The 13,174-nt window shown below is 41.2% G+C and overlaps 2 protein-coding genes and 1 long non-coding RNA gene across 5 annotated transcripts in view; 2 read left to right on the top strand and 1 right to left on the bottom strand.

Moving 5' to 3' along the window:
* ADPRH (ADP-ribosylarginine hydrolase) overlaps positions 1-13,174 on the top strand; it is a 433,494-nt gene that overhangs the window by 343,668 nt on the left and 76,652 nt on the right. The window lies entirely within an intron of this gene.
* Positions 1-13,174, bottom strand: part of LOC311616427 — a 152,575-nt gene that overhangs the window by 83,138 nt on the left and 56,263 nt on the right. The gene's annotated exons all lie outside the window — the stretch shown is intronic.
* Positions 5,510-13,174, top strand: part of PLA1A (phospholipase A1 member A) — a 48,664-nt gene continuing 40,999 nt past the window's right edge. The window contains exon 1 of one of the 3 annotated variants that reach the window (XM_084871673.1): positions 5,510-5,786. In XM_084871673.1, coding sequence (XP_084727799.1) covers positions 5,669-5,786 — 118 coding nt within the window. In that variant the 5' untranslated portion in view covers positions 5,510-5,668. Of the gene's footprint in view, positions 5,787-6,584; positions 6,858-13,174 lie in introns of those variants that run through there. The other 2 variants (XM_084871675.1, XM_084871674.1) reach the window with 2 other exon arrangements.

Raw genomic sequence — 13,174 nt, 5'->3', positions numbered from 1 at the left:
CTTCATGAGGTTACCGGTCTCAGCTGCAAACCTAGATGTTGTGAGAGGTAAGGAAGATTCCCCATTCCTGTACCCCCACCCCACACCCCGCATCCCCTCAGAACTATGGCTCATGACTTTATGTGCAGAAGGGAGATCTGACCACAGAGCAGTACTGCTAACTCCTAACAAGTCTTACAGGAATTTGTTTTTCAAATCCTTCCATTCTTGAGAATATGGGGGGTGGGGGAGTAGGAGGGTAGGGGCTTAGTATTTGCTGTTTTATGGTATTAGACTTTAGCCACAATTGGAGACAATAGGGAAAGACTTTAGAAAACCTAGTATATTTGCTTTGCAGATCCTCACTCTTCATCACAGGCACACTTCAAAACGAATTTGGACTTTCAGACTCCATTTTCTCAAGCCTCAAAACTTCTTCCTCAAACTCAACTGGTGACCCTGCTTCCTATTTCTCTGAGGGGGAAAGGAGCAGTCAGCAGAGAGCATTTGCACACTTCCGTCACCACCTCTGCCCATCCACCTGCATCTGGGTCCATGATCTCTGGCTTCTCTCCTGACTGTGAATGTTGGTGTGTGAGTGTGTATGGGGGGACAGGGTGGGAGGGAGGGAGGAAGAGAGAGAAGGTGAGAGGATAAGAATGAACAGGGGAAAGAGATAAGAAACTTAATTATAAGGACAATTTTACAGAAATCAATAAAAATGATCTGACAGTATAAATTTGTCATGCTTACCAAGTTAATATATATAAACTGCTATGTGATGGTGCTTCATTTGCTTTCTTTGTTACCTAGGATTGCTAGATGTTGTTAGCTGTCTTGGCAATATGTATCTTTTTAAAATCTGCAAAATTAACATTGACCTCATCCATCCACCCTTCTCCAAGCTTCTTCAGCCACCACATTCTCCATTTATTTTTCTTCATCTCTCCAGGGCAAGTAAATGTGCCTTTTTTTTTTTTTTTTTTTTTTAAATAGCCACAGAGCTCCTGGGGAAAAGAATGAAAACACTGATTTCACAGCCATCCAGACTACTGGGTTAGCTTCTTAAGGCGAGGCTGCTGGAGTCTGGTTCCAGATCCAGAGGTTATCCAGAGGTCATCCTGACATGCATGGGGGATAGTCTACTGTTGGATTTCTGTATTTCAGTCAGTGTATGCTTAATTTCTGACTGGTTCTTTTCCTTTTTTTTTTTTTTTTTTTTTTTTTTTTGCATTCTCATTAAGATCCTGAAAGGTCTCACTAAGTTCCTTGGAGGTTTCTAGAAGATTCTTTTTTTTTTTTTTTTTTAAATAAATTTTTATTGTTCATATTATTACAAGTGTTCCTTTCCCCCCCCCCTTCCCACCCCACCCTCTGCCCTTTCCCCACTCCCCATTGTCCTCATCCATAGGTGCACAGTTTATGTTCAGTCTCTTCCCACATTCCCCTCTTCCCTTTTCCCAAGAATCGTCAGTGCACTCCCCTTCCATACCTCTGATTCTATTATATTCAACAGTTAATATTGTTCATCAGATTTTTTTTTTAATTTCCTTGGTTTTTAGATTCACTTGTTGATAGTTACGTATTTGTTGTTCATAATTTTTATCTTTATTTACTTTCTCTTCTGAAAGAACCCCCTTCAGCAATTCATATAATTCTGGTTTGGTGGTGATGAACTCCTTTAGCTTTTTTTTATTAGTGAAGCTCTTTATCTGACCTTCGATTCTGAGTGATAGCTTTGCTGGGTAGAGTATTTTTGGCTGAAGGTTCTTGCTATTCATCACCTTGAATATTTCTTGCCATTCCCGTCTGGCCTGCATGGTTTCTGTTGAGAAATCAGCTGACAATCGTATAGGTGCTCCTTTATAGGTAACCACCTGCTTAGCTCTTGCTGCTTTTAATATTCTCTCTTTGTCCTTTGCTCTTGGAATCTTAATTATGATTTGTCTTGGTGTGGTCCTCTTTGGATTCCTCTTATTTGGAGTTCTGTGTGCTTCCTGGACTTGTAAGTCCAATTCTTTCCCCAGGTGGGGGAAGTTTTCTGTCACTATTTCTTTCAGTATGTTTTCGATATCTTGCTCTCTCTCATCTTCTGGGACCCCCATGATTCTGATGTTGGATCGTTTGAAGTTGTCCCAGAGGTTTCTTACATTATCTTCAATTTTCTGGATTCTCTTGCCTTCTAGCTTCTGCAGAGGAGTGTCTTCTGGCTCTTTATGTTCCAAATCTTTGACTTGATTCTTGCGATCTTCTATTCTGTTTTTAGGACTCTGTAGAATATTTTTTATTTCAGACAATGTATTCTTTATTTCTTGTTGATCCCTTAGCATTTCTTGTTGATCCCTTTTCATATCCTCATAGGTCTCATTTATTTTATCGGCCTTTTCTAGGAGTCTCTTGAAAAACCCTATAAGTGTGGTTTTGAACTCTATATCCAGTCGCTTTTTGTCCTCCATTTCTTTCGTTTGTGATCTATTTGGTTTAGGCATTTTTGCAGGCAGCTTTCCTGATGGGGGCGGAGTTTCAGGGTGGAGCCTACAGCCTTGGCTTCCGTCAGCCCCGCCCTATGCGACTCCTGAGACTCAGGGTCCTTCAGTACTTGTTGCAAGCGCCTCTGAGAGAAAGGTGCCCTCGATTTTCGCCTGCTACCAAACAGTGTAAGCTCTCCCGCAATGGGCCCGAAACTGGGGTTCAGTTCAGTTGGAAGTGGAGTTGGAGGTGGCGTTCAGAGCAGTCTGGAGCCTGTCTCCTTCCCGCCAGGGCAGTCCTACGGCACAGCCGGCCGGCCCTTCTCTGCGCGCTGTGTGCGCGCCTCTGGGACCTCCTTTCGCTGCTTCCCAGAGTACCGCCTTACAGCCCAGCTCCCTCTGGATGAGCCTGGGTCCCCGGGGTCTGGCCTAGAACGGGGGTTCAGAGCAGTTGGGGGCCCAGCACAGTCCGAGTGTTTATCTCCTTCCCGCTAGGGAACGCCAGCCAGGCACTCGGCCTCCCTCCTCTCCGGCTCCGTCCTCTCCACGCACGCGCCGCGTGTCTCCGTACCTTGGGCTTTTACAGCTCCTCGGCGCTTCCTTCTGGTTTTCTCCTTGCTTCTCGTTGTAGAATTTCCAGTCAGTTGACTTTCCTGTAGTTCTGGGTAATGTCCATTTTATATTTTAGTTGTATTTTATTGAAATTGTTGCGTGCGGCTGCGGCTAGGTGCCTACCCGAGCAGCCATCTTGGATTCTCCCAATCTAGAAGATTCTTGAGTAACCTTATAACAGTGGTTTTGAATTCTATATCCAGTAGTTTGCTTTCCTCCATTTCTTTGTCTCTGCATTTCCCTGTGTTGATGGAGTGGCTTTGTGTGGTAGGTAACCTATAGGGCCCAGTGGTTCAGCCTCCCCAATCACCTGAGGTAGACACTCTTAGTGCACCTCTTTGTAGGCTGGGTGCATAGTCTTGTTGTAGTTAAGCCTTGATTGCTGTTGGTACACTGGGGGAAATTGACCTCCAGGCCAATTGGCTGTGAGGATCAGCTGTGTCTATAATGGAAGAACTTCTGTGCTGGAGATACCCTTATGGGGCAGGACTTGCTTTAGTGGGGCTTTGGTGCTCACTGAGTCTGCCTCTTGAGTGTATCACTTATGGATGTGAAGAGTTGAAATCTGGTGTTGTCTCACACTGAACACTAGGTACACTGGCTCCTGGATCTTCAAGGAGGGACAAGTCAGTTACCATCTAAGGCCACCCAGCAGGAACTTCAGAGAGATCTGCAAATTTCTCCTCTTTGTTTGGGGTTTGGAAGTTTTGGAGCTGTCCGACCCAGATGTAAATTTGTTAGGTAAAGCTGCGAAAGGGAAGGCCATTCATAGGCAAAAGCCACTGCACACAGCTCTGGTGGGTTTGTAAATTTGGCAGGGTGGGGTCTCAAAGAATCACTAGTGTGTGGCAACAAGCGATGGCTGCCAGTCAGCCTTCTCTGTATCTCTACATTTCCATGTCCCCAATTTTGCACACCAGCGCAGTAAACAATGATTCCTGTGCACACCTCTGCGAGAAAGCCACCCTCACTTTCCGACCTGATGCCAGACAGTCCAGTTTCTCCCTGTAGGAGTCTGGGTCCCCAGAGTCTCAGCGGAAACTGGAGTTCAGAGCAGTTGGGAGCTGTGTCTCCCTCCCCCTTGAAAAAGACAGCTGTGTCCTCAGTTGCCAGCTCTCTCTGCACATGCCTCCGTACCTCTGCTTTTCTGGGGCTCTGCACATCCCACACAGTCTCAATGCGCTTTTTCTTTCCTTCTAGGTGTAGAACCTCCATTCAGCTAGCTTTCCTGTAGTTTTGTCTTTTATTGTAGTTGTGAGAGGCAGCACGTACAGGTATATACCTTATGCCACCATTTTGGTTTTTTTCTTTCCTTTCCCTTCTCCTTCACAGGTGTCAGGCCTGCATCACAATCTAACGGCTCCCCCTCCTTTCTTCACTTCCCTTATTCTCCACAAGTGTTATCCCCAGTAATTATCATGCCCATCTAGTCCCATCTTGGCATCTGCTGCTCTGAGGACCTGAACTTATGCACCTGACTTGATCTCTGACATCAGAACAGCCTTCAGTTGGGCCTTATTTACTGCCATGTCCCTTCCTGGGGGCAGCATCCTTGATCAGTGGGATCATCAGCAATGGGAGAAGCAAGGGCTGGACTCTCCCAAGTCATTTTATCCTTGTCTTCTGTAGGCCTGGCCCATCCACATTGGCATGGTACCAATGCCTCTTCAGGGAATGTTCTGTCTGGTGCTGTGGTTTAGAGCACAGTTCACTCACTTTCCCAGAAAGTTAGATACTGGCCCTGCTGGTGAGTTCTCTGCCTCATAGCAACGTGTTATAGTTTAAGGATCTGAGCAAGTACCCTGCCCTTCCACTTCCCCTGAAACACCTAGAACCAGCTCTCTGTGGTTTCTGCCTCTTCTTTGGGTGGAAGAGGCCACAGGGTACACTGGAAACGCCCTGGTTCCAGGCTAGCTCTGCCACTCTAGCGACAGGGTCGCTAGAACGTCATTTTCTTTCTCTACTATTCAGTTGTTTTATTTGCAAATCAGAAAGTTGAAAGAAAAGAAAAAAAAAAAACACAAAAAGAAGCTGAGCATCTCTTCCTAGAGACTGAATTTCACTTCTAGCCCCAAGGCTCCCCGAAAGGCTAGTACTCCCACGAGGCAAACTTTGTCTTCTTCCATTCTGCCCATTAAACGCACACTAAACATGCATTATTAGCTCAGCTCTGCGGCAGACACTGGGGATTCAAACGTCTAAAAGAGGTCTTTGCCCTCACATTGCTCAGAGTCTTCCCAGGGAGACAAACATGTCCACAGATAATTCCAGAACAATGAAGGTTTTGTAATCACCAAGAGATGAAAGACTTCTGCTTTAGCTTTTACTAACATTTTGTAATGGGAAGTGGGAGAGGTGCAGGAAATAGTTTTCTGGTGACGTTTGGCTCAGAGAGGAAGGACAATGTGTTTCAATGTCCCTCACTTTAAAAAAAAAAAAAAAAAAGAGTATTTATTTTCATTGAGAAGAAGAAACCAAAAAACGGTGGGGGTTGAACCATTAGGGAGAGTTTATTTATTTATTTTTTTACAGGCCATGAGGCTAGTTAACGATTAGCAAGACCCACGTGGGCGTTTGGTGTTCAAAACTGTGAGTGGCTGGGTTGTGTGATGTCTTTGGCATTTGGGTCAGCTCGGAGAGTGGGCTCAGCCATGCACCCAGGCCTCCGGGAGAGATGCTTCTTCTGGTCGTGGGGGCTCCTTTTGTGGTTCAGCGTTGGAAGTGCAGGTAAATCAGGGACTCAGGCCTTGGGTGGGATGACTCAACCCATTACGTTATGTGTTGCTAATCCTTGGAAGGCCCCCTAAAAGTCCTCTCTCCTGAGATGAGTTTACAAGAAGGAGAAAAAGGTCTATAATCATAATGGGAAGGTAATCTTTCTCAAGTCAAAAGATTCAGCTTCCCTAGTTGTTCTACTCATTTTTTTCTAAAAACCTGACTACTCATTTTCACCTTGCATAAGTCAAGGTGACTATAAGAAAATAAAATTTGCCAAAACCGATCTGGCTCAGTGGATAGAGCGTTTTTTCTGAGGACTGGAAGGTCGGTCCCAGGTTTGATTCCTGTCAAGGGCATGTACATTGGTTGCAGGCACATCCTCCATAGGGGGGTGTGCAGGAGGCAGCTGGTCGATGTTTCTCTCTCATCGACGTTTCTAGCTCTCTATCCTCTCCCTTCCTCTCTGTGGAAAATTAATAAAATATTTAAAAAAATATATTTTAAAAAAAGAAAATAAAATTTAATTTATTCCAAAATTTGATTCTTTTTCACCCGCTAAATATTCACTGTCCCAAGATATAAATTTTCCTAACTAATGATTCTGTCACTGCGCTTGTTAGACGTACTTTTTAATATTGCTGCCCCGACTCAAACCCATGCTTATCACCCCTCTGAGTAATAACTAGCCCCTGCCAGCTGTGGTGCCCGCCAAGACAACTTCCCGAAGATGCTATTTGCATTCTCCCTTTCCAGTTAAAAACCCCACCCACCTCAGACTTACAAATCGAAACCCTACAGTTGAGATCGTCTGATGGTGAAGATCCTTGCCCGCCTCCAGCAGTGGCCCCACCCTTACTTAGAAAGCTTCCCTCCCCCTGGGCCCAACAGCAGACTGCTTTTTATTCTTCTTATTTTTTGTTGTTAATCCTCACCCAACGATATTTCCCCCATTGATTTTTAGAGAGAGTGAAAGGGAGGGGAGAGACAGAGAAAGAGAAACATCAATGTGGGAGAGAGATATTGACTGGTTGCCTTGCGAAAGCACCCGGACCAGGGCTGGGGATCAAGTCTGTAACCAAGGTACGTGACCTTGACTGGAATCAAACCCAAGTCCCTTCAGTCCTCAGGCCAACGCTCTAACCACTGAACAGCCGGTTAGGGCTTAAAAGACATTTAATCCTCATTCCCCAGTTTTAGAGAGTGGCATTCCCTCTGCCTGGAGTTTCTCATACTACCTTTTTGTTCATTCCAGCTCTTCACAACTTGCAAGAGGGCTTTCATGATTCCTATCTCCCTTGCAATACTTCATTCCTCTACTCAGCCCTCCTTTTCTGCTCCAAAGTTCAGCTTGCATGAGTATATTTACTATCTGCATTAATGAGTTGCTTTTAAAAGGTGCTGCCTAGCGTCATGTGTCGTGTGTGTGTGTGTGTGTGTGTGTGTGTGTGTGTGTATAAAATGACCTCTTTCTCTCTCTAATACAAATACTAGTATATATGCATTTGTGTGTGTGTGTGTGTGTATGAGAGAGAGAGAGAGAGAAAGAGAGAGAGAGAGAGAGAGAGATCCTTTCATGTCAATATACAGAGCTATTTTGTTTTTACAAATGGCTGTTTATACACTATATTCTAAATTTGAAAGGATTTATATCTCACACATTTTTGATAGACATGAAATAAATTGCTTTGTAAAGAAGTTATAACAATTTATTAGTATGTGAACAAACCATTTCCCCACATCTCTGCTAATACTTATAATATCAAAAGTTTTTCATATTGTCAGTAGGATAGGAAAAATAGTATTATATTGTCTTAATTCTTCTTTCTTATTATGATTTCTGCTTCTGGAGTCTTGCTTAAGCAATTATCCTGTAAAGATAATATCTCATATTTTCTTCTAAATCCTACAGACTAGTCCAATCAGACTAAAATCACCTGGGATAAATCCTTTGGTCATGGCATATTTTATTTTTTATTATTTTTTAAATTTTTTATTGTTTAAAGTATTACACGTCTCATTTTCCCCCCACCCTACTGTTTGTGTCCATTGGTTATGCTTATTTGCATGCAAGTCCTTTAGTTGATCTCTTACCCCCTGGTTGGATGGTCTGTTCAATGCTTCTATGTCTCGGGGTCTATTTTTCTTCATCAGTTTATGTTGCTCATTATTTTTCACAAATGAGTGAGATCATGTGATATTTATCTTTCTACAACTGGCTTATTTCGCTTAGCATAATGCTCTCCAGGTCCATCCATGCTATTGCAAATGGTAAGAGTTCCTTCTTTTCTTACAGCAGCGAGGTATTCCACTGTGTAGATGCAACACAGTATTTTAATACACTCATCTGCTGATGGGCACTTAGGCTGTTTCCAAATCTTAGCTATTGCAAATTGTGCTGCTATGAACATAGGAGTACATTTATCCTTTCTGATTGGCGTTCCTGGTTTCTTGGGATATATTCCTAGAAGTGAGATTACTGGGTCCAATGGAAGTTCCATTTTTAATATTTTGAAGAAACTCTATACTGTCCTCCATAGTGGCTGCACCATTCTGCATTCCCACCAGCAGTGCACAAGGATTCCTTTTTCCCCACATCCTCCCCAGTACTTGTCGTTTGTTGATAATAGCCTTTCTGACAGGTGTGAGATGGTACCTCACTGTCTTTTTTATTTGCATCTCTTGGATGATCAGTGACTTTGAGCATGTTTTCATATGTCATTGGCCTTCTGTATGTCCTCTTTCAAAAAGTGTCTATTTATGTTCTTTGCCCATCTTTTGGTAGGATTGTTTATCTTCCTTTTGTTAAGTTGTATGAGTTCCCTATAAATTTTGGAGATCAAACCCTTGTTGGATATAACATTGGCAAATATGTTCTCCCATGCAGTGGGCTTTCTTGTTGTTTTGTTAATGGTTTCTTTTTCTGTGCAGAAGCTTTTTATTTTGTTGTAGTCCCATATGTTTATTTTCTCCTTAGTTTTCATTGTCCTAGGAGCTGAGTCTATAAAGATATTGCTATGACATATGTCTGATATTTTGCTGCCTATGGATTCTTCTAAGATTTTTATGGTTTCCCATTTTACATTTAAGTCCTTTATCTATTTTGAGTTTATTTTTGTGTATGGTATAAGTTGGTGGTCTAGTTTCACTTTTTTGCATGTATTTGTTCTATTTTCCCAACACCATTTATTGAAGAGACTGTCTTGACTCCATTGTATTCTCTTGCCTCCTTTGTCAAATATTAATTGAGCATAATGGCTGGGTCAATTTCTGGGTTCTCTGTTCTGTTCCATTGGTCTATATGTCTGTTCTTGTGCCAGTATCAGGCAGTTTTGAGAACTGTGGCTTGTAATATAGCTTGATATCTGGTATTGTGATCCCTCCAACTTTCTTCTTTTTTCTCAAGATTGCTGCATGGTCATGGCATATTTGAAAAAAAATATTTTTTAAATTTCACACTGTACTTTTTTATTTTGGTTTTTGATTAATCCTCACCGGAGGATATTTTTGCTATTGGTTTTCAGAGAGTAGAAAGGAAGGAGAGATGGGGAGAGAGACAGACAGAAAAGAAACATCCATGTGAGAGAGACACGTTGATTAGCTTTCTTACTGCATGTGCCCGACCAGGCCAGGGCTCAAACCTGCAACCCGGGTATGTGCCCTTGACCCTCCAGTGTGCGCATCAGTACCCTAACCACTGAGAACATCAGCCAGGGCCAGACTATGTATTTTTATTTTGATTTTTTAATTTAATTTATTGGAGTGGCATTTGTTAATAAAAGTATACAGGTTTCGATATATTGCATTGTGAGTTCACGACAAAGTCGTATTTTCCATTCTTCCATCATAGCTTTTAATACAATGTTGAATTTTATTTACCAACATTTATTTTTGTACATATTTATATTTATTATTTTGCATATATATTAATAGAGGAATTTATCTATTCTTTCTTATATTTCTGTTGTCTGGTGTTGATAATAAGGTTCTTATAACCTCATAAAATAAGTGTCAATATAAGGTAAATATAAGTGTTAATATAAGGTAAAGAGTATCTGTACTTCAAAAGCTTGGTAGAGTTTTCAAATGAAACCAGCTGGCATTAGTGTTTTAGTGCTATAGAAGACTCTTGATTGACAATTCAATTTTTTTTTATGCTAGTAGATTTATTTAGGTTTTCTATTTCTTCTTAAATCAGTTTCAGTAAGCTAGTAGATTTATTTAGGTTTTCTATTTCTTCTTAAATCAGTTTCAGTAAATTATATTTTTTTCTAGAAAATAATTTATTTTTTACAGTTTTTCAATGCATTTGTCTGGGAATTTTTAAAAATATATATATTTTATTGAGTTTTTACAGAGAGGAAGAAAGAGGGATAGAGAGCTAGAAACGTCGATGAGAGAGAAACATCGACCAGCTGCCTCCTCCACACCCCTTACCGGGGATGTGCCCGCAATCAATGTACATGCCCTTGACCGGAATTGAACCCGGGACCTTTCAGTCCGCAGACCGACGCTCTACCACTGAGCCAAACGGGCTTCGGCTGTCTGGGGATTTCTAAAGGATATCTTTTTTATAGGTGATAAAGAGAAAGTTTAACAAAAGGAATAAAAGGAACACTAGTAAAAGTTTAAATACTTAAAAGAATATCTTTTAATCGTTAATATTCTGCTGTTTAATCTGCCTAGTATAGATTTATTTATTTATTTAATGTTGGTCATTACCCTGAGTGTCATTTTGATTAGTGAACTCATTCTTAGCAATTATCCTTTCAAAATATTGCTTCTTCTCCCATTTTCTTCCTTTAGAGAATGACTACTAGATTCATGATGTAGGAACCTCTCCATCTATTGCTTATACTTTTAAAAAATATTGTTAATCCTCACCAGAAAATATTTTAAAAAATATATTTTTATTGATTTCAGAGAGGAGGGAGAGTGAAGAGAGGTAGAAACATCAATGATGAGAGAGGATCATTGATTGGCTGCCTCCTGCACACCCCTCACTGGGGATTTAGTCCACAACCTGGTCATGTGCTCTTGACCAGAATTGAACCTGGGGCCCTTCAGTCCTCAGGCTGACACTCTATCCACTGAGGCAAACCAGCAAAGGCGCGGATATGCTGTTTTTAAAATTGATTTTAGAGAAAGAGAAACATTGCTGTGAGAGAGAAACATTGATTAGATGCCTTCTGTACATGCCCTGACCAGGACCCATCCTGAAACCTAGGTATGCACCCTGACCAGGAATTGAACCTGCACCACAAAGTTTTGGTTTATGCTGCAACCAACTAAGTCACCTGGCCAGGGCTACTGTTTGCACTTTTTAACTGCACTTTCATACTTTAAAATTTTATTTTATTTCTGTACCAGACACTACAGGATTGATTTCTTTTTTTATCAATGACTTTCTTTTTCATTTCCAATTTTCTATTAACTTTTTCTTATAAATCTTATTGTATTGTTTATATTTCATAATTTCTTATGCTCTGTCTTTATTTTTGTCCTTTCACATTCTCAGTATATTACTTATTTTAAAGTCTATGCCAAAGTTTTTTAAAAGATATTTTTGTTGACTTCAGAGAGGAAGGGGGAGAGAGACAAAAACATCAATGATGAGAGAGAATCATTGATCAGCTGCCTCCTACACACTGCCTACTGTGGATTGAGCCCTCCATCTGAGCATATGCCATGACCTGGAATCTAACTATGACCTCCTGGATCCTAGGTCAATATTCAACCACTGGGCCATACCAGACAGGCTATGTCAAAGGTTTTTTAAACTTCATTTCACCTGAAATGAATTCATGATCCACTTATTCTTTATATATTTAAGCATTTTGTTTGTAGGCTTTTTAAAGTACAGAAAGTACACAGATTATTAATATACAGATTAATGAATTTTCAGAGCGAATTCACATAAGTAACCATCGTCTATCAACAAATTAAACATTAACAGCACCCTAAAACCCATTCTCTGTATCTCCTCTTAGTCACTACCACCCTAAAGAGAACTATTATCATGACTCCTAACACGACAAATTGGTTTCATTTTAAATGAAGAGTTTATTTTTGGCCTCTTTCTGCCTCTATCTCTCTATCTCCCCTGACCTCCAACCCCATTTTCAGACTCTCTCCTCCCGTCAGGTGAGCGTTTCATCTCCTGTTAGTGGGGTTTTGTCTTTCCATCTAAATAAAACGATAGCCCCAGGAAAAATGCCCATAGCTATTTTTTTGTTATGGACTGATTTTTTTAAAATGTTGTTTTAAGCTTCCTTTCCTGAGTTAGGGAGCCCCTCTCCACCACTGGCCACCACAGGCGGGCCTGGTGAGGGTCTCCCATGCCCCGACAGGCGGCACTTCTGGGCCTCACAGAGCCGAAGTCTGACAAACACTGTTTCCTCCCGGACCTGGAACCCAGCACCATTGTGCGTTTCTGTTCCTTTCTGCTCTTTTTCTCTTTTGACACCCACCGGTCATTACTCTTTGCTTAGAGTGCTGGTTGGAGAGAGAAGATATGGGAACATAATTCACTATGCCATGCTCCATACTCCTAAACAGACAACAGTTTTATCATCTGCAAACACTGGCAATTTTTTCTCCCACTTTTCTTACTAAATTTAAATTATTTATTTATTTTTAATATATATATATATATTTTTATTGATTTTTTACAGAGAGGAAGAAAGAGGGACAGAGAGTCAGAAACATCGATGAGAGAGAAATATCGAAGCTGCCTCCTGCCCCTCCCCACCCCCTACTGGGGATGTGCCCACAACCAAGGTACATGCCCTTGATCAGAATCGAACCCAGGACCCTTCAGTCCACAGGCTGATGCTCTATCCACTGAGCCAAACCGGTTTTGGCAAATTTAAATTTTTTAAAACTTTATAAATTTATCCCATTTTACTGTGTTGTTTCACTGGCTAAGACTAGGACTTCCAGTACAATATTTAATGGAAGCAGTAACAGCAAACATTCTCCTTTGTTCCTAGTTCTGAATGGGATGCCTCTAATGTTCCACTAATATCGTAATAAGTATAATCGTTGCTATGGGCTTTTGCTAGATATCCTTTCTTAGGTTAAGCACCTTTGGGAGCCGAAGTTTATCATGCCCCTTCCCCTGCATCTTTTAGATGAGCACATGTTTTCTCCCCATCTTGGTTTGTTTACACATGAATTGCATGAATATATTTTCTGATGTTAAACCATCTTCTCATTCCTTGGATGAAAAGCCTTCTTGACCATGATGTGTTTTTGTTCTGTTATCCTTGATGGATGTAGGTTTGCTGATATTTTATCATAGGGTGTTTATGTCTGTGTTTAACAGTGGAATTGGCCTTTAGGTTCCCTTTCTCCTTTTGTCTTTGACTAGTTTTGATATTTGGGTTGTTTTTATAGAA

The sequence above is a fragment of the Pipistrellus hanaki genome (genome assembly GCF_964339955.1).
Source record: "Pipistrellus hanaki genome assembly, chromosome: 2".
Classification (NCBI taxonomy): Eukaryota; Metazoa; Chordata; class Mammalia; order Chiroptera; family Vespertilionidae; genus Pipistrellus; species Pipistrellus hanaki.
This window is presented reverse-complemented; position numbering and strand designations above follow the sequence as displayed.